The 20,149-nt window shown below is 37.2% G+C and overlaps 1 protein-coding gene across 1 annotated transcript; it reads right to left on the bottom strand.

Moving 5' to 3' along the window:
• Window positions 1-9,983: 9,983 nt before the first annotated feature.
• LOC145632903 (protein SRC2 homolog) lies at window positions 9,984-10,879 on the bottom strand. Its single transcript, XM_081685229.1, has one exon. The coding sequence runs from the start codon at window positions 10,830-10,832 to the stop codon at window positions 9,984-9,986; it is 849 nt and encodes a 282-aa protein (XP_081541355.1). The 5' UTR covers window positions 10,833-10,879.
• Between the last annotated feature and the right edge of the window lie 9,270 nt (window positions 10,880-20,149).

Below are 20,149 nucleotides of genomic sequence, written 5' to 3'. Positions count from 1 at the left end.
TATTTGCATGTGAAGCATCAAGGACGATGCTCTTATCTAGTGTTGGGGGTATTTGAGTCAAAAGGGATTAGTTTTGAGTAAGTGTCGAGGATAGCACCAAGGACTCGTGGGAACGTTTGATAGACTTCTATTGGGCATTGTTGTTAAGCATTGGGTTGTATAGCTTTTAGTTTTTTTTTAGCTCGTTGTTGTTCGATGGAATCTTTGATGATGATGATGATGATGATGTCTTTGATTAGGATTTGGGTAGTTGGTTATGCCCAAGGGTCAAGTTTGTTTAGTTTTTCGTCTTTCTTTTCTGTTTTACTAACCCTTTTTCTTTGTATAGTGTTTGTTTTTGCCTTTCTCTCTCTCTTTTGTAACTTTGAAGAACGATGGAAGGAACATTTGGAGCTTTGGTAAATGGTTTGGTTGCTTTATTTTTCTTTAAAAGACATTTGGGTGAGATCTTTTCTTTTCCCTCTTTACTTTTTCTTTGAGTGCTTGGTTTAGGATTAGCTTAGGAAGAAGTTGAATGGTTCGAGGTTGTGTGAATTTGGTTCTAAGAAACCTGGGATTGTTGATGTTGTTATCAACGATCACTTGTATGACGATTGGGATTTACTTGGATTATATGCCTCGTTTGTGAACCTTTTAGATTTCTTCCTATTTCTTTTGTTTTGTTTTCCTTTTTTGTGTGACAAACATGACTACGACAAAATGAAATGATTTTGATTTGGAATTTTCTCATGCATTTGGAATCGTTTGTTTTTATGATGTGCCAATGAATTCTTTTCTTCCTAATTTATGATGGCCTACACGGTTTGAGAGTGCTTGTGGTTGAGATAGACAAATTTTAAGCTAAGGTAGCATGGTTAAGAACTATTGAGGACATTTGAACCCTTAGTTCACGGGAAAGTGGTAAGATGGTGTTGCCCTATATAGTGGATATGAAGCTCCTTAGTTGATATTTACTTACTTCCCATCCCTTGTGAGGTTTAAATTGTTCAAGCCTTCATCAATCTTGTGGAGCGGCATTTAGGATCCTTGACTATCCATAGCTTAATCCTTATATTGTCCTCTAGCTCCCAAGATCGTGACCAATCAACTTTAAGGGGGGAAAAGGGCACCTTTTCTCATTTTTCTTCATTTGCTTTTTGTTTTGTTTCAAATTTGGTTCTAGTTTTGCATCAACCTACTTTCTAAGAAATTTGGGCCTTATTTCCCTTTCTTGTCTTAACCACATTACAAACCTAACGGCCTGTGTTCTACCAACCCTTTTAGTTAGTGAAGCATTGGCATGTGAGGTTTGAGAGTGTTGATCATGAGCAAGAAAACTTTGTGAATTGGTTTAAGTAAGGTTTTGAAAGTTGAACTTGAAAAGAATATGCAAAAATGTTTGAGAAGAAAGATGTAATTCAAGAAAACCAAGTTTTGTTTCAAGAAAAAGACATCCTTAGTTGAAAAAGAGAAGGACATAGAATAAAAGTCTATGAAATAAAAAAAATAAAAAAAAATAAAAAGAGGGGGCTTTAATGATCCTTTATGGATATAGTAATGTTTTGAGGTTTGTATTGAAGGTTGTTAGTTTGAGATTAGGTTAAATTCTTAGTTTGTTCTTGAGAGTTGGCCACTCTTTTGCCTCACTTAGGAATTGCCACCAAAATTTTCAAATTGATTCCCAACCTTTACCCCTAGCCATGACATTACAACCCCAATAAAGACCCTTGGACTTTAGTGGGGCGAGGTCAAAAACCGATAGAGAGAGATAGATTTCAACCCTATGGAGAGAGTATGCATAGTTGAGATGTCGGGATGACCTTAACGTTCCACATAAATACTTGCTTTTCCAATTCCTTCGAGTAATCATGAGGAGCTAACTAGGGGGTGATTTGAAGCTAGTGGAGCGAACGTGGACCGTCTTGGATGGGGCTAGGGCGGAGTATGAAATCACTAGTTCTCTATGCTTAGCTTAGGTTTGTCTCTTTCAAACATGAGCATCTTAGAACGTGTTTTCCCTCATTGAATTGAGAAAGGTGAGTATTCTTTGGTGCATGCCTCTTCGTTTGAGTCCAAATGGAACATTTTCTACCTTAAAGCTTGATTGGTTTTCTTAAACCTTGTCATGTTATGTTTGTTGTGTTTGTCTCTTTGTTTTAGTTTTCCTTGCTTGAGGACTAGCAAGAGGCAAGTGTGGGGGATTTTGACGAGTGGCATTTATGCCACTCTTTTATCCTTTTTATCTAAGGATTCTCCCCTCATTTGAACTTGTTTGAGCCTTTTCTAAGTATTTTATCTTAGTTTTGCTATCTTTTATCCTTTTCGTGTTTTCCTTCCTTTTCCCCTTTTTCTTTTGTTTTCTTAGTGTTTCTTCGCTGTTTTGTAGGTTGTTGGCCCTTTTCGATGAACCTATGGATGCATGCCGAGCTATGGAAGGGAAAAAAATGCTCAAGGAGGGTGTAATGGCCATGCAGGAGCCGCGGGCGCGGAGCCATGGGCCGCGGGCGAAGAGAGCTACCATGAAGACTTCCCCAGATTTCGGTAGATTCCCAGCCGTGCCCTAGAAGAGGTCTCTCTTCTTTAACCCGCGGGCGCGGCCTGTCGAGGGTGACTTTCCTCTGCTCCCAGTCCGAGGCCTCTCCTGAGCAGGAGAGGCCTCTCCTACTTTCACTCGCGGGCGAGCCTCATAAGCCGCGGGCGCGGGAATCTGGGTTAAGTAAATCCGTACCCAGCTTAGAGAGGGCGTGGCAGCTAGCTAGAGGGCTCTCCTTGGTGTTTTATTTCTGACATTTGTAATGCATATAGATAGCCTCTTTATTCAAGTTTGTAATCATCCTATTTTCAATCAACATTTTTAACCCTAATCCTAGAGAGAAAGTAGATTATTGCTCAAGTTTCTTCATGTATTCAACTTTGGTCAAGTTTATCTTCAATCAAGCAATACTTCCAAGTTTCATCTTTTATTAATCTCATCTTTAGTATTCTCTAATCCCTTCTTTTAGCTTTATTTATTTGCTTTTATGTTGCTTATTTTCATTCATCTATTTAGTTGATTTAGTTGTTATTGTTTTCATTGTTCTTAATCATGCTTAGTTTTGTTCTTCTTAAATTCATGATTAGGATTGCTATCATGTTTAATCTCCCTTATTTAGGTTAATTTCTTAGCTAGGGGAAGGGGGTGGAAAACATGTGTTGATATTGGATTATTGATGATGGTTAGATTAATCTCATGCCATAAATTGATGAAATGTATGATTTTTGGATAGCTTGAGATTATTGTGTCACTTTATTTGATGTTCTCTAGTTTAAATGCATGAAAGTGATTTGAATTAGATTAAGATCATCTCTATTTTTAATGATTGCATGAGAATGGGTTGTTAAATTAGAGTTTTATGGATGGTGCACCTTTAATCTCTTGCCTTGATTCTAACTAATAGGATGCATGAGAATGATCCAAATTAGTAAAGACCTATTTCATTGATTTTCCTAGACTATTGCATGAGAATGAGTTGTTTAGGTAGAATCTAGTGTTAGCTCTTTAGCATGTTCATCATGATAACCATCGTTGTTCCCCTCTATTTAACCGTGTTTGACACCCCCGATTCACTAAAGTTGTTCTCTCTTGATTTAATCTATTTTATCTTTCTTTATTTGTAGCTTTAGTACCTTTAATCTAAAAATCAACAAAAATATCCTCTCCATGACTCTTGTTTAGTGAATTTGATGTTTAGCTTGCTTGATTCCTTTTGGGTTCGACCCTTACTTTCCACTAACTAGTTTAGTGAAGGTCTAGGTTTACAAATAATTAATTTAATTAGGGGAGTAGATTCAACGACCTACTTTACCTCAATCACTGCCTAGTTGAACGACTGTCGTATTTCCCGTACTGTCCGAAGACAGGAGGGTTAGGCGGCAGAATAAGATTAAAATTCTAGGGGGTCTGATACTGAAACGGTTGAACCGAAATGGGTGTTGGAGTACGAACAGCTTGCCTCCTGCTGGTCCTGGCTGGGATGGTATGCTGGGAGAGAGAGTGGTTAGAGAATTCATCCGGCATTGTTGGAGTAGAGGTCGTGTCCAAATACACTACACGTTCCCATTGTTTGTGTCGGATGTAGTCCCTTGCATCTTTCTGGCGTTGAGACAACTCATGTTCTTCCCTTTGAGGCTGTCTGGAATGCCCCCTTGTCGACTGTGTTTTCTCAAGAAGCCTAGACAGGTTTGTCCGTGGCACCCTAGGAGACCTTCCATGTTATCGGCGGAATGGAGTGTTCCCATCATCCACAGCATTAGTCGCTTTTCTCTGGGTCTTCTTTGGAGCACCTTCTACCTCTTGCTCTAGGTCTAGAGGTAGAAGCTCTCTTGCTCTCAAACTCATTTCGGAGCTTGTTCACTGCGGCCTGCAAGGAAGCAGCAGTAATAGAAGGATCCTCAGCCTCGAGGAATGAGGCGGTCAAAGGATCGCTAGAATGTATTGTTGTGACTATATCCTCTACATGGTTGTCCTGACCAGGGCCAGGGCCGGTATTAGGTGTCTGACCATCTATTTCCATAACGGACGAGTATCCCTATAGATGGCGCAAAAATTTTCGGGGTATTTTTGGAATCCCTCGGGATACTGGTCGCGCTCCTCTGACAGGTAGACTCGGACACCTGCAAAACAACGAATATCCGGTTGCCGGAATATTCGCCTCTGACGATCAAGTCAGTGACCGAAAACGGAAAAGCTAGAGAGAGAAAGTAGGGAGAAGTTGGAGCTATTTAGTGCTCTCACTACTACAAAAATGGCCAAAGAGACCCAAACTTAGAGACCTTTTTATTCAATAACCGGTCTCTTTGATTCAAGAGACCCAATTTCATAAACAACGGGTCTCTTTGGTATTAGCTTTGGGAGTTGAAAACTAATTGAGACCCTTCATTGAAGATAACAGGTCTCTCTTTATTTTTTATTTTAAATATAGTAAAAGAGAGACCTGTTTTATTAAATAACCGGTCTTTGGATCTATAACTTAAGACCGCCTATGAAGTTAGGTAGTCTCTTGGCTTTTCTAGCCTCCAGCCTTTTTTTTCTTATATCCTCCTTCCCTTGATCTTCTCTCTCTATTTTGATGCAAGTCATGTAACCACCTCTCACCTTCATCCATTCTCTATCCTCATCACAACCCAACTATCGCCAACAACTCCACCGCATCCCTCCCTCATCACCGCCTCGCGGTGGCAGCGTCTGCAATAAGCTCGTCATTCCCTTGCTCCGATCCGAACACTCGGTATTCTCTCTTTGAGTTCTACGATTTGTCTGTCTCTCCCCTCTTCATCTTATCTTTTTGTATAATTATTATTCTGAAGGTGCTGATTTTCGAATTGATATTATTTGAGTGTAATTTTTCTAAATTTTGTTTGTGTAATTTGTTTGGCGAATTGTTCTAAATTTTGAATTTTGGAGGTAATTTTATGGAGCAGACTGAAATTATCACTTTCTTTGATACTATTCGATACCGCACCAAGCTTATCTTTTCATTTAAGTTTTTAAATTAGATCCAAATCCATCTCAAAATAACAATAATAATTTCAAAAATTTCAAGATCTCATCTTAAAAAGGTTGCTTTATACTTTCTTATCACCATGCATTATCTGCTCGGAAGAGTATATTGAAAAGGAAAGTTGTATCTCTTTCACAATTTATTTCATTTATCTTATCAATTAGAGAGGTTTGATTTCATCGAATTGGTTGTCTATTTTTTCTAAAAAACGAATTATGTTTAGTTATATATATATATATATATATATATATATATATATATATATATATATATATATATATATATATATATATATATATATATTTGTTTCATTTCTGTATGTTATTTGATATTTCGTACTAATGATAGATTTTTATCAGATCAATTAGAATGAGTAGTTTTTATTTATTTATTTTTTATTTATTTATTTTTAAAAATAAGTAGTTTTTCAAAGGTAACTTAATTACTGTATTTTTGAATTTCTGGATGTGAAATTTGTTTTAGGCGAAGGTAGTTGTTATTTACAATTTTCTGGGTTAGATATTTGAGTTTTTCACCTAATTAATTCTTTTATGTTAATTGCAGCTTAAGAGCGTATGGATCAGTTCATATTCCAAGCTAAAGACATTGTCCGACATGATATGAATATTTGACGCTCACGCTGAAGATGGGAATTAAGATTTAAAGATTTTTTAATACTTAGTACATTGGGTTCGTTGTGTAATTTGTAGTCTGTACCATTTACGAAGTATTTTTGTATTTGTATAAAACATTAAATGAAATTATAATTTAAAATTTGAATATTAAACTAAATAATCTTTTTTTTTATTTGAAAATGACACCAAAGAGACCTGTTAAGTTCTATAAGCGGTCTCTCTTTTTTAAAAAAGAGACTACCTAACTTCAATAGGCGGTCTCAGTTTTCTAATAAAAGAGACCGATTTCTACAATAAGCAGTCTCACTTTTCCTATTCTAGAGACCACTTTTCTTCAAAAGGTAGTCTCACTATTTTATTTTAGAGTCCGCCTCTATACAGCAGTCTCTTTGCCAAAGAGACCGCTTAGCTAGAGACCGCCTCTAAGGCAGTCTCTTTGGCTTATTTGGACGGGTCTCTTTGGCTTATTTTGTAGTAGTGTCTATTTAATGTTATGTCACAATTCACCCCTCCCATCATAAATAATTGGGGTATTTATAGGGGTGGGGAGTTGTTCCCTTTAGGGTTATTACCCTAGAATGATGCGATTTGATTGGTGGCGCAATCAAGTAGCGTCACGTGTCTAGGGCTCAGCGCCGTTTTGCGGCTTTCTCGGGATTTGGGCCTCTTGATGTGAGGAGGCCTTTTTCTCTTGTTTCAGGTGCTCTTCTTGAGCTTGACACGCGTCATCTTCCCATAGGGACACGTGTCGCCCGTTTATTCGGCCACGTGTCACTACGAGATTGGACCACATGTTGGGGTATTTTTACCCTAAACACATTTCACCGAAGGCAAATTTCATTTGACGTTTTTAAAATATTAAAATCAAAAAAAGACATACAAGGGTTTCTAAGACAGAACAATTCGGAAATCCTAGCACCAATTTATCCTCAGTGTTTTAGTGTTATACTAAGATTCCAGGGTTCCAGCTCTAGACAATTCAAGTCCTGCAAAAACAAACAGATGATCATTTACGTCAGCGTAGCTTAAAATCTTCAACCAAAGGCTAACAAATAGCCATTGAATTCGATCAATATCACATAATCATAGTATAAAAAATTATGGAGTAAGAAACTGAGACGAACCTCTATGCATGCACTAGATAAAGTTAAACGCTGAACATTAGACAAAAGTCTTATAAGGGTATGCATTTGCATACAATAAAACAATTGATTTTCCAGGCAAACACCTGTTTTAACAAAGCAATTCATGTTTGGAACAGAGTATTATAAAGCTAAATTATCAATGTTCTTAAAGATGCTTCAAATTAGGAGTATTTAAAATCACAAAATCATTAGTGCTATCAACGTTTTCAAGTTTTATAAAAATTAAGCGTGATCTCAAGAGAGGTTATTGGGGTATATATTTTGGGAGTAAATTATCCTAGAAATATTTGGCCTTGCCCTCCAACTATACCTAGCTATAAATACATATGTATAGCATGTTGCCGATTAATTAATGAGAATTACTCGTAAATTGTTATGATCTTGAGATTATTTAGCAGAAGTAGACATCCACCATGAGGTCTTCATCAAGTAAAGGACAACAAGAAATTAGCCTTGTTGCAAATTCTTCCTCAAATATGAAAGCCACACGTGATTGAAGTAGTTACAAGTTTTATAGGAAGATGAAAGGATGACATGGTTGACATTCGATCAAGACTAATGTTACATCGAGCTTCAAGACCACTAAAGTTCCACAGGTAAAAACTTCTATGGAAGCAAACAATTACCATGTTGCTTCACCTGAATGTGGAGGTTAAGCTCTCTGAGCTGACGCCACCACTGGTTTATGGAAAAGATATACGTAGAGTAATTTGTGTGGCTTTCAAGTGTGACAAAATGTGGCCGTGAAGTCTACACCCACTCACAAGTTTAAACTTGGTAAAATACTCTTATCTAAACTGGTATGCAGAAAGAACATTAGCAACAAAGGTACGGTGACAAAAGTGAGGAAATATTAGATTGCAAAGGGACGATTCAAAAGATGAAATATGGGCGAATCATCAAATTCGAGGCTTGAAATCTACACTGCATACTCTTGGCCTCTTGGATAAGATGCAAGTAACAGTAGCATCTTTTGTGTAAAGGAAACAGAGAATCCAAATCAACAATTCATCAAACTAATTGATGAACGTATCTAATAGTCACTATGATTGCTAATTTTCAACTAGGTACATGATTCATGAATACACATGCTTAGCACTTTCATGTAACAAGAAATATTGATTTTTTTTTATTTTTTTCTTTTTCTTTTTTTTTTTTTTTTTTTTTTGTATTAATGTGCTAAAATTTGTTATATATTTGGATAAAATTCTTAATATCCAAAAATAATATTTAATATTTAATTAGTTTAAACTTAAAAATTTCATTCGCCAATTTTGTTTACGTGGCATTTAAATTATTTAATTATAAAATAATTTAATAATCTCTTATTTGATTGGCTACAACAAAAATTTATAAACCTACGTGGTGCTCTAAGAAAAATTAAATCCTACATGGCTCTCTAAAAACTCGGGAAAAAACTCCCTTTTATATATATACTAGTTTTGTGCCCCGTGAGATGCCCGGGTGGTTTATGAAGTCTATTTAAATCTGTCCAACGTGGCGCGACACTCAAATTTTATTTTATCAAAAATAAAACTCTAAACTAACAATTTTATCCTAAAATTCTATCAAAATTTGATTCAAAATAGAATTATAAACTAACTTTTTTATCTTATGAAGTCTATTTAAACCTATCCAACGTGGCGCGACACTTGGCGAAATTCACAACCTTTCCTTAAAACTTGTTGGCGGCTCCCTACTTTCCTTGTCCCTAATTGTATTATGTCAATTCCCACTTCCTATGAGTGCCAAGCATATTCACACATGCTTTAACGTAGGCGCACTTCGAACAACGCCTACACAACGATATATTATAAGCCCAATTCCGATGAATAATGAGGAAGTTATGACCAAAATACTAAACTGGGCCCAAAACGGATTTTACCTACGACCCAATGATCTTGAGGAGAGTCCAAAGGTTTAATCCCATTATAATAATCCTTTTTTGAAAAGATAAGATCAAAGAATTTGTGCCCGTGCGGTGCCCGAGTTATTTATTGAATTTTAAGATAAATTTTTAATCTATATGTCAAATTTTAAAACATATCATTGATACAAAATTAATTAGAAATTGATGTGTTTTTATGATGATTTAAACATTTCTTGACCCGTAACCTGAAATAATGACCCTGTCCGAAATGACTCGTGACCTGACCCGATTGAAAGGTCTACATAGAGTAATAAAATTATATTAGATTGTAAAGTATATTGTTTAAATTGATTAGAATATATTATAAATAATGGATGTGGTGCTAATTCCTTCGCTCCAAAAAAAATAATATGATACAAAAAATAAATTTATATGTAATTTATGAGTGTTATAATTTTTTTTTAATAAAATTATAATTTAATTTGTACATATGAAATATTGGTACTTTATCAAAAATAAAACTCTAAATTAACAATTTTATCGTAAAATTCTATCCAAATTTGATTGAAAATAGAATTCTAAATTAACTTTTTTTTTATCCTACAAATTGAATTCTATATAACTCTATCCTATGTGGCGCGACACTTGGCGAAAAGTTAGAACGCCAAGTGTCGATATCTCATCGTCTGGCTAAAAGTTTAGCTTTATATATTAGTTAAGTTATATGATATGATATTAGATTGAACATAGGAAGCAAATATTCCATTATTTATCCATAAAATTTAAAAAATTCATCTAAAACCATACATAGTGTTTAAACAACTAAGGTCCGTACTAAAAAATCGAAACCACCGTTGAAACCGCCATCATCATACCCACCATCGTACCCGCCATCATACCCACCATCATAAGCAGCATCAGAAACCAAATCACCAATCACCATCCCAGCCAACGCACCACCCAACAACCCAGCACCCATCCCCATCCCAAAATTATTATTCCTCCTTATCCCCATCGACTGCGTTTGCGACGGATACCCGTGTCCATACCCGTACCCGTGTCCATGTCCTTGATACGGATATGCAGTAGGCGGTTGTGCAGGATACCCTGATACAGGTTGCCCCCACATTGGCTTCTGTGGCGGTGGCGGTGGCGGTGGCGGGTAACTGGCAGTTGGCCCCGTCCCGCCAACAGTAAAACCTCCTCCAACTCCACCACCAGCAGCAGCAAACTTCTCACCAAACTTACAAGAAAAATTCAACACACCTTTTGGTTTTCCAGAGATGTCTCTCAATTGATAACTCAAAGAACTCGCTTGTTTCAAGTCACCATGACTGGATAAAAGCTCCGAAACTGGCAAGAGTACTTCACCGATCAGCTTATCGCCTGGAAATATGCGTTTGGAGAAAACTTGAAACCGGATAGTGAGGCGGTTATGCATCGCAGCAACATCGTTTATTGTGAAATTAATCGAGTAATTCCATGACGGGTTCTTGTCCCCTTTCTTGTCGATTGGTGTTCGTTGTTTGAGGGTGGTTGAACGACGGTTGACTGCGGAGTCGATGATGGAAACGACGACGTAAACGTCCATTTTTGAGAATAAGTTCACTCGATTTAAATCGTTTGCTGAAAGAATTGTCAAATCAATGGTTCGAAACTCCATTATTTATGTTGTAAGTTTGATTTTATTTGTGAAATTTTTAGGGGTTGTTGAGTTATATACAGCTTTATAGGATTAAGGAAGATACTGAGATGAGGAGGGTCGAGCGAAAGAAGTAAACCGACATATTTTTATTTAAGATAAAATAAAAGAAAATAGAAGTAAACCGACTTATATGACGTGTTTTGTGATTATTTTTGGGTGATATGCTAGTCGTTACGTGTTGTTGAATTGCGTTACCACCGCTTGTAAGTTAGTTAAGAAACCTTTATTTGCGAGGTTACAACAATAATTATTAAAGATATGATCAGTTTGTTACGAGAAACATTCTGGGTAAGAGGTGTGAAGTGTGATTGATAGGGATAAGAAGATTTTTTATTTTTGTTTCAAAAGTACATTTGTCTTGCGTTGGGATGAAAATTTATAGATACAAAGATACAATAAAAAGTATTCCTGAAACAGAATAATTATACCATGAGTGTGAAAGTTTAAAATTTACCTCTCTTATTTTTTTTTTTTTCCTCTTTTTTTTTTCCTCTCATGCTTTATTTTCTTTTATTGTTGTTTTTTTCTCTCTCCTCTAATCTTCATTATCCCTCTTTCTATCTCCTTTGTTCTTCAATTTCACTCTCGTTTTTCTATCTAATCTTGGTTTTCAACTTAATTTTGTAGTTTTGTTCGTTAATTCTTCTTTTACATCCAATTTTGAGGTATGTATGTTCATCTATTGTTGTATTTTTGGTTAGTTTAAAATATGTTCATCTAAATTCTATTTTGATTTTAGTTTTCGAATATAATGACAAATGTTAAGTTTCCAAAGAAGGAGACAATTGCTCTACCTCTTCTACCAGTTCAAACGATAAAAAATGAAGGTGTAGAATTTTGTGACCTTTTTTTTTTTTTTTTTTTTTTTTTTACTTTATTTTAAAAAAAAATCTTTTATGTTTGTTTTTCGTTGATTTTTTCTATGTTTTTCTGTTATGTACTTCGTAAGTGTTTTTATGAATTGCTATTTAATTTTGTTTCCACTTATTTTGCTTATTTTATTTGTTATTTCTATCGATTAGGTATTAATGATTTTTGCATTATTAAATTTATTTAAGCGGTGTTTGTTTAGGCAAATTTTAGTAAAGGCATCTAGGAATTTGCTTAGGGATTTAGGGGTAATAACAATCAAACCACAAGTATTGAATACAATAACCAAGAGCAATAATAAAACAATAAGTAAACAGTTAAACTAAAAGAGAATAAGTTTAGAGACATAATATTGAGTAAGGATAGGCCTCCTTGTTCAGCAAAGACACGACTCGGAGAGCATAAGCAAAATAATCAGTTTATATTAATGTATATGTGAGCATACATGAGTATTATGATATCTTACTATGCTATTTATACTTAGGACCTATTAGGGTTACAAAGATATCGAATATATTCAAAGCGTGGGAGATCCTCTTGACTTATTCTATTTCCTTGTTCAGTAGGTGTATTCTTGGCAAGTATCTTCATGATTGATATTCTGATCTTGCTTGCCTTGCTTGCTCCAATCAAGCCGTTTTGCCTGATTTAGTGTATCTTCTAATCATGGAATGGTGCCCTAAATGTATTGGGTTGCTTAGTGACACGGGCCCAACAATTTCCCCTAATTTTTATGTTCAAGCTTTGAAGGTGAAAATTACCTAAAGGGAGCCGTTGGAGAATTTTTGAATTTTTGGAAGTTATTTCAACAGCTAACAAAAATAAGGAACGTGGTGGCAATTTTAAGGCAAGTGCCTCGATCACTGTGAAGGGCGGTTTATTTCTCTTGCAGTATTTATTGGGTGTGCAGGCTTACATTAAATCACTTCACTCTTTGCCCCAATTTCGAATTTTCTTCAAATACTTTCTCTCTCTTCTCTGTTCTTCCCTGTTTCTTTATTTCTTGTGCTTCCTTTGTGATTGGACATACCTTTCCTTTCTCCCCCCTTGTTCGTCAATTTTTGTCTAGGGTTAGGGTTTCACCTTGTCAATTATTGCCCCAGACTTTGAGTGTTTTGCGAATTCTTGACTTGTTGAGTGCGAAGTTAGGTATAGAACTGGATATAAAGGATTTGTGTTATCCTTACACTATTAGGACCAGTGGTAAGAGTCGAGTTGGACTTCGCTTGAAGGATGGTGTTGGTCCTTTGGTGACAGATTTGGAGAAGGTGTTTGACAAGAAGTGGTACCAGGCCACAAGTTTTTCTTTGTGAGGATTGATTCGTTAGATGATGACTGTGGTTTTTTTATTGATACTGTTGAAGCTGAAGGTATTTTATTTTCTTGTTTTCTTTGTGCTGCTTTCCTTCTCTGTTGATTTGAGCCTCTTTGCTTGATGGTTGCATTGAGTAAATTGAAGTAGCGCTCTCAATCTCCGTCTCTGATCGATAAGTTGTACGAGTTGAGTGCGGACGAGAGATCTTTTATGACGCAACCTGAGGCGGTTATCCAGATTGAGTCTTTGGACGATTCTGACTCTGAGAAAAAATTTGCCCCAACTATGTCTCAAGGTTCGTTTTTCCTTTTTGATAAATTATTATAGTGTTGTCATGATGCCCTTGTTGGACATCTACTTGTTGCAATGTTGTCGTGTGCTTTGTGTTGTTGTTTCTGTATTGTTGTTTCTGCTAGGTTTGCACTGTTGTTTTTTTTAACCTTGTTGTACCTTGCTGAATTTGCTGTGTGTCTTGTAGATACTGTTCCAGGTATGGATCTAAGGGTTTTGCTGGGTGAACTGGGTCCCGTTAATGACCTAAACAAGGCAACACATGTAAACTGCCCTCGGTGGTGGCTTGAGGAACCCCCCTCCGATGCCTAAGTTAGAGAGTGTTTAGAGAGATAAAGTGTACTTAGAGAGATGTAGAGTGTGTAATAAATTGTGTGTCTCACCTCCTTTCTGTTGTATTTTGCCCTCTATTTATAGGTGTACGATCTCGTTTGTGGAGAATATAGTTTAGTCTGCTCTGCGGGCTGACTCTATCGGGCTGCTGAGCCCCTCTTAGTTGTCCTCTCGGCAATGAGTGCGCACCATGGGAGCTGGGCGATAGTTCAGCGGGAGCTATAATATACAACTAGCCCCTTAAGAGTTGGTATGAGGTCACTCATGCCGACTCTTCTTTACGCGACGGAGCCTTCCTATCTGAGCCTAACTAGATGGAATAGCTCAGCAGGAGCTATCCCCTACAACTAGCCCTTGAAGAGATGGTATGAGGTCATTCATGCCAGCTATTCTGAGCGTGTAGCCTTATCGGCCGTAGCTTAACGGGTCGTCTGACCAATATACCCAGCTATTCTGAGCGTGTAGCCTTATCGGCCGTAGCTTAATAGGTGGTCTTTGATTTTCAAAAACTGAGACCACCTATTTCAAATAGGCAATCTATTTCTTCATTTTTATTTTTAAAAAAAAGTATTAACTTTTAACATATACTTCGTATATACAATTCCTCTAATAAAGAAATACAAGAAGTTCATACTTATAAAAAATTATACATATCTTACACTAAAAACTAAAAAACATACGAGTAATCATTAATACTTCAATCAATAAACAATGATCTTGTAAAAAATTAGAAAGAACAAAAAAGTGGGATGTAAGTTGATCTACTACTCTTTAATCTACATTGCCTCCATTGATGTACCTGCATCAAAAGGGAATAAATTTAGTCTTGACAAGTTAATAGCAAAAATCGAGATATTGAAAAAAGAGCAGTTTTAGTCTTGACAAGTTAATGAATTAATCTCCAAAAAATAAAAAATACTAGTCGTTGAAAAACAATCATTTTTTTTTTCAAACAAATAGTATAACATTTTATCTGTTTTTGTTTTTTTTACAGGAATAATTCATATGTTTCTACATGTATATAATCATATAAACAGTTAAACACCTATTTTTTTTTTATCTAAAACATAAAAATTGAACAAATATCCTTAAAACCAAAGTAATTGACGAACCGAATTTTTTTGAAATCAACTAATCAAATAAATAAACATGAACCATCAAATAAGTCAAAATGCATGAGCAATAAAAACAGATCTAGATACTATAAAATCATAAAATAGATCAAAAAGTAGAAGTTGTAAAACAGATTGAAATGCAAAAAAAAAATGAAAATAAGATGAAATCAAACATATGAAATTCATACCAGGATGAACGACTTCAAAAAAAACAATGAAGAAATCAAAATGCAAGTGATTTTGAGTTAGTGAGATCTAGAAATGCGTGTGGGAGTTAGTGGGATCATTTCATCTGTTGACATGATTAAATTGTCACAAATTTTAGTACTTACGAAATTAAGAAACTAAAAAAAAAATAAAAAAAATAATGAAATGTTACCTGTATGCACCATCATCGAAAATAACAAATTGGTAGTGGATGATGGAATTGTTGTTGCTGATGGTGGCATTGATAGTTGTTGTTGTTGCGGTGGTTGTTGTTGCTTGACGTTGTTGAATTGGTATCGGAATTTGAATCGGAGCTTGAACCGATGCCGAATTTTGGAGGCGGTTGGGGAAGGGAAAAGTTTGAGAGAAGAAGAAGAGGAAAAGGACTGAAGATGAGGAAGAAGTGAAAAATTAGGGATTAAAAAAATAGAGAGAGAAAAAGGAGGGCGGCTAATAGATGAAGGGTGTTGGTAAATTTTAAGGTTTGACTGTTTGAGGGAAAGAGGATAGGGATATCTAAGGTTGGATATTTTACACGTGGTAAATCCGTGTAACAGATCGGGTTAAATTTTTTTTTTATTCATTTAATTAAAAGGAGAGACCATATCTCTTAATTAACTGGTCTCTCTTTTTATTTATTTAATTAATTAAAAAGAAGTAAAGACCATTTCTTTTAAATAGATGGTCTCCCTTGTTTTTTATTTATTTGAATAAAAAAAAGGAGAGATCATTTCTCCTAAATAAATGGTCTCACTCATTTTTTTTATTTAATTAAAAAAAAAAAAGGAGAGACCACTTATCTTATATAAAAGGTCTCTCTCTTTATTTATGTATTTGATTTAATAAAAAGAGACCATTTATTTAAAATATTGGGTCTTTTGAAACCAAGAGACCATATATTTAATTAGATGATCTCTTATTTGAGGTCTCTTTGGCCAATTTTATAGTAGCGTGGCTGAGTCTCCTAGTGACCGCGCTTTTTATGACTGCCAGCCCACTTACCTTGTGGAGCCTATAGAGGAGGGAAAACCCGATTTCTTTTTGGATGACAAGTGCTACGGGCCGAAGAACTGCGTGCTGGATTCCAACTAGGAAGCTGAACCTTGCTTATGTGGGACAAAAGTTTTATGGTTTTGGTGACGGCTATGAGCTGGTTTTGCCTACTGAGGGTGCGAAGTTGTCTGCTCCCCCTACTGGTCATATTGCAGTGTTCGCTTCTCAGCTGGATTTGGGTCTGAGGTTTCCTCTTGATCCCACTCTTGAGAAGGTGTTCCGCACCTTCAACCTCTACATTACTGTATTGCATCCCGCTTCTATGCATACTTTAATATGCATGCTATAGTTTATGCGGTTTTGAAGATACCGTGAGTCTCTGCACCTATTTAATTCTTTAATGAGCCTGAAAAGGTCCGCTTTTGGCTCGTAGGCTGGGTGGTATTATGTAGCTCCTAAAGAGAGCAGAGTTTTGTCCTACCCGAAGCTTGGTCGCTTTCGGGATTAGACTGGCAAGTTCTTCTGGGTGAGGGTGCCTTCCACTTTTGCCATACCGCGCAACTTTTGCGAAATTCGCACCAATATGGTTGGGGTTACTGTTTCTCCCTGCGAGCCTGTTCGTGAGACTGAAGCTTTTGATGCTTTGCAAGGAGCTGGGTGAGGCGATTCAAGGTATCCAAAGATATGGTTGCCTAACTCCTTGTACATTGTAGGCAATAAGCAGCTCTCTTCCATGCGTTTATGCCATACACATGAGGTTGGTTAGTTTTGCTTTTCTTTCTCTTCCTTCTTCTTTTCCCTTTTTGTCTTGGCCTTTATGTTGTTTTGTCTCTTTGTCTCCCATTTTCAGGTTATGACAAACTAGACAAGCGCATTCTTGGGCTGGCTGATAATAGGAAGGACCCTTTAACTGTTAATCCTGACAATCCCCCAGAGCTTTTTAATACTGTGGAGGTGTATACTGGTGATCTAGGGCGAGACTAGGTCGTTGAAAACTAATCTACCCTCGGTCAAAACACAATTTGCAATCTCTCAACACACCCCTATACCAAGCATAGAGTAAGCTGAGGGTCGAACCACTAGGAATGGGAGGTGAATGCTAAAGTCAAAGCTAAGCTATTTCGAAGCAATGAGGTGAGGTGTGTCTATTCTACCAATCAAACAATCGAAATGAAAATCAAATTTATAAAGCACTAGGGTATGGATCCACATAAACTCGTAATTAAATCAACTAATTGAGATTGGAGATGACTAAGTCAAGTGTTGCGAGGGAAAATAGATTAAGCAATTAAGAGAATATGGTAGGCTAATCTCCTAGAGGTCAACTAGCGCCAACTACGAGAGACTCTAGCTAGAAAACTTGCAAACCTACGCAATCGACAAATGTAAGCCACAAATCAATTTTCCGTATCAATGTGAACCTACAATGCAATCTAGTATGAGAAACTTTGGTTGATCACTCCTAAATTAAAAACACACATGCACATAATCAATCAACCAATTTAATCACAACATTAACTCCATCAATTTCCCCCAATAAGCATAAATCAATTACTCATATATGCTTCACCATTTCCCTAGCAAGAAAACTACTCACTATTCATGGAAATCATTATCAAAACTAAACTAAGCAACATAGTCAATCAACCTCCTCTGGCCTTGATCCTTTTGCTTCTCACTCTGCTAACACTGGACTCTTTGGTGGGAATGCTAACAAGGGAGTCGATACTCAGAATTCAAGAGAACTTAATCATTGTGTTCACCAATTCTTAAGCGACGCCTTTGAGAACCCACTGTTTGCAACCTCAATCTCTACTAGGGATACCTTCCGCCCTACTGGGCCCATTGAATTTTCTGAGTTCCCCATTGAAGCCCACCTTCGTCCCTTGATGTGCCTTGCTGGAGCTGAGAATGCTCCTTTTCGCCCTGAGATGAATGTGAGGGCTGATGAATCCTTGTTCGTGGATGATCCCAAAAAAGGTGGTACCTTGGCGTATCATCTTACTCATGGAGTTCGTCTCCCTACTGATTCTGCACGCAACTCAGTCAGTCTTCCTGCGGCTACGAATAGTCATGACTTGCAGAAGGTTAGTTCTTGCTTTTAGTCTTTTGTTCACTTGATTCTGGTTTCTTTTTCTTCTTCTGCTTATTCTTTTATTAATGCCTTGTCTTATTTTTATTCTTTATTGATTTCTATTCTAGTTTACTCTTTCTTTTCTCTGCCTTTTTGGAGCTTGCCAGGTCTGTTGGGGACTTGTCCAATGCCTTGCTTACAATGGAGAAAGAGTACCAGAATCAAGGTCTGATTCTTTCTCAGAAGAATTTCGAGATTCAGCAGACTCATTTTAAGAGGGATGCCATGGTCAGTGAGGTGACTCCACTAAGAGAGAGACCGGATGCCCTGCAGCTTCAGTTGGGAGAATATCTGCTCCCCAAGACCAAGCTAACGAGTTGCGAGGAACAATTGCAAACTTCTCAGGCTAGGGTGCAGGCGTTGGAGGCGGAGATTTCTGATCTGCGGGTTGGGCATATAGTTGAGCTAGAAATTGCTAGGAAGGAGGCACTTAGGGCCTTTGCACTCTCTCCCGCCTCTGCTAAGCTGCTAGTTGATCGCCATGATGGTGGCTGGGAGGCTGCGACCCGCCGTGTTAGCAGTTTATATGGTAAGGGTGAGGAACAACAGGCTCGTTTCAACACTTTCTAGGCTAAGGTTGAGGCTGCTGAAGATGTTGGGCTATTCGAGTTGCCTACTGACCACCTTCGTGCTGTTTGCTGCAAGGTTCCTGACCATGATGTGGTGAACTTGGAGGTTCCTCTCTGCCCTGATGTTGCTGCAGCTACTGGGGTGGAGTCCTTGGCTGGTGAACAATAAAGGTTATGGCGGCTGTCACCTTCCTACTCCAGTGGTTCTTCTGAGTTTCCCTCGCCCAGATCTGTGATAACTAGATAGTTTTTTTTTGCTATCTTAGGGGTGTATAGTCGCCAAAGATTATGTTTTTCTTGTGTCTTCTCATAAAAATTTATCTTTTCCCTGCAGGGCCTGTCCAACTTGACTTGAATTTATGTTTTATTAACTTTACTCTATTGAATGTTTACTCTACCTTGGTGGGCATGGGTTCAGCTTTATAGAGATTATGACTTTACCTGCTGAATGTTTACTCTACCTTGGTGGGCAAGGGTTCTGCTTTGTGTCGTTGTATATGATGATCTTTCTACTATTTCGTCCATTAGTCGTTGTTTTGCAGTCTGTGTGCCTGTTTGAACCTATAGTTGGGCCAAGGTGTAATAGTACCTAGACCTTAGCACAACAGCCCCTTTTGTTGCGCTCAATGAACCCTCGTAGGTTGGGCCTCCCTATTTTCCTGATTTGGCTGCTGGGGGCTTTCTTATTTTCTTGTCCTCTACTTTATTTAGCAGGAACTTCAGTGAGCTTTTCTGTTTCTGCCCTGTTTGCACTGTATGCTTGTGCTTTACGTACTCTACTTAATTTTTGAAGAAACTTGCTTGCATATTGATTAGTTTATTCAATTGTTGCCTGTTTGGCATCATTCGGTCTGCTTAGCTGAGACTTATTCGTGTCAACCAGCTTTTGGCTATTCATTTTATGCCATTCAGCTTATTTCGCTGTGACTTGTTTGTGTCGTTCGGCTTGTTTGTGCTGCGACTTATTGCTTTGTGCCCCTTACTTCTCTTTGTAAGGGCTTATCATTTATCCACCTTCTCCTCTCCCCCTCAAAGAGGTGAGCTGGGTTGGACTAAGAGGACCTTAGTGTTACCCACGCAGCTCTTCCCTCTTCATTTTTACAGACCTGCCCTGCTCAAGTTGAACGTGCCAGGCCTCCCCCTCAGGCGTCCCCGAGGTGGTGCCCTGTTTTACTTTGAGCAGGTAAGGTGAATTTTTAGGTAGGGATGCCCTTTTATCATTTAACGTTGTTTTGTTGCACCATGCTATGGTGCTTTCTGCCTTTAGCGCTTACTTTTTTTTTTCTTCATGTTAGTACATGATGCTAAAGCATAATATATTTAAACAAGTTTATGCAATATACTCCTCACATAGAGGCTCATATTTCATTTAATTAAAATGGCTAGAATGCCTTTATTGATATAACATGAACTAAATAGAGTTCTTGCAAAATTGAAATAATTATTCC

This window comes from Chenopodium album, chromosome 5 (genome assembly GCF_948465745.1).
Source record: "Chenopodium album chromosome 5, dcCheAlbu1.1, whole genome shotgun sequence".
Lineage (NCBI taxonomy): Eukaryota > Viridiplantae > Streptophyta > Magnoliopsida > Caryophyllales > Amaranthaceae > Chenopodium > Chenopodium album.
The sequence above is the reverse complement of the archived record's forward strand: the minus strand, read 5'-3'. Positions and strand labels throughout refer to the sequence as shown.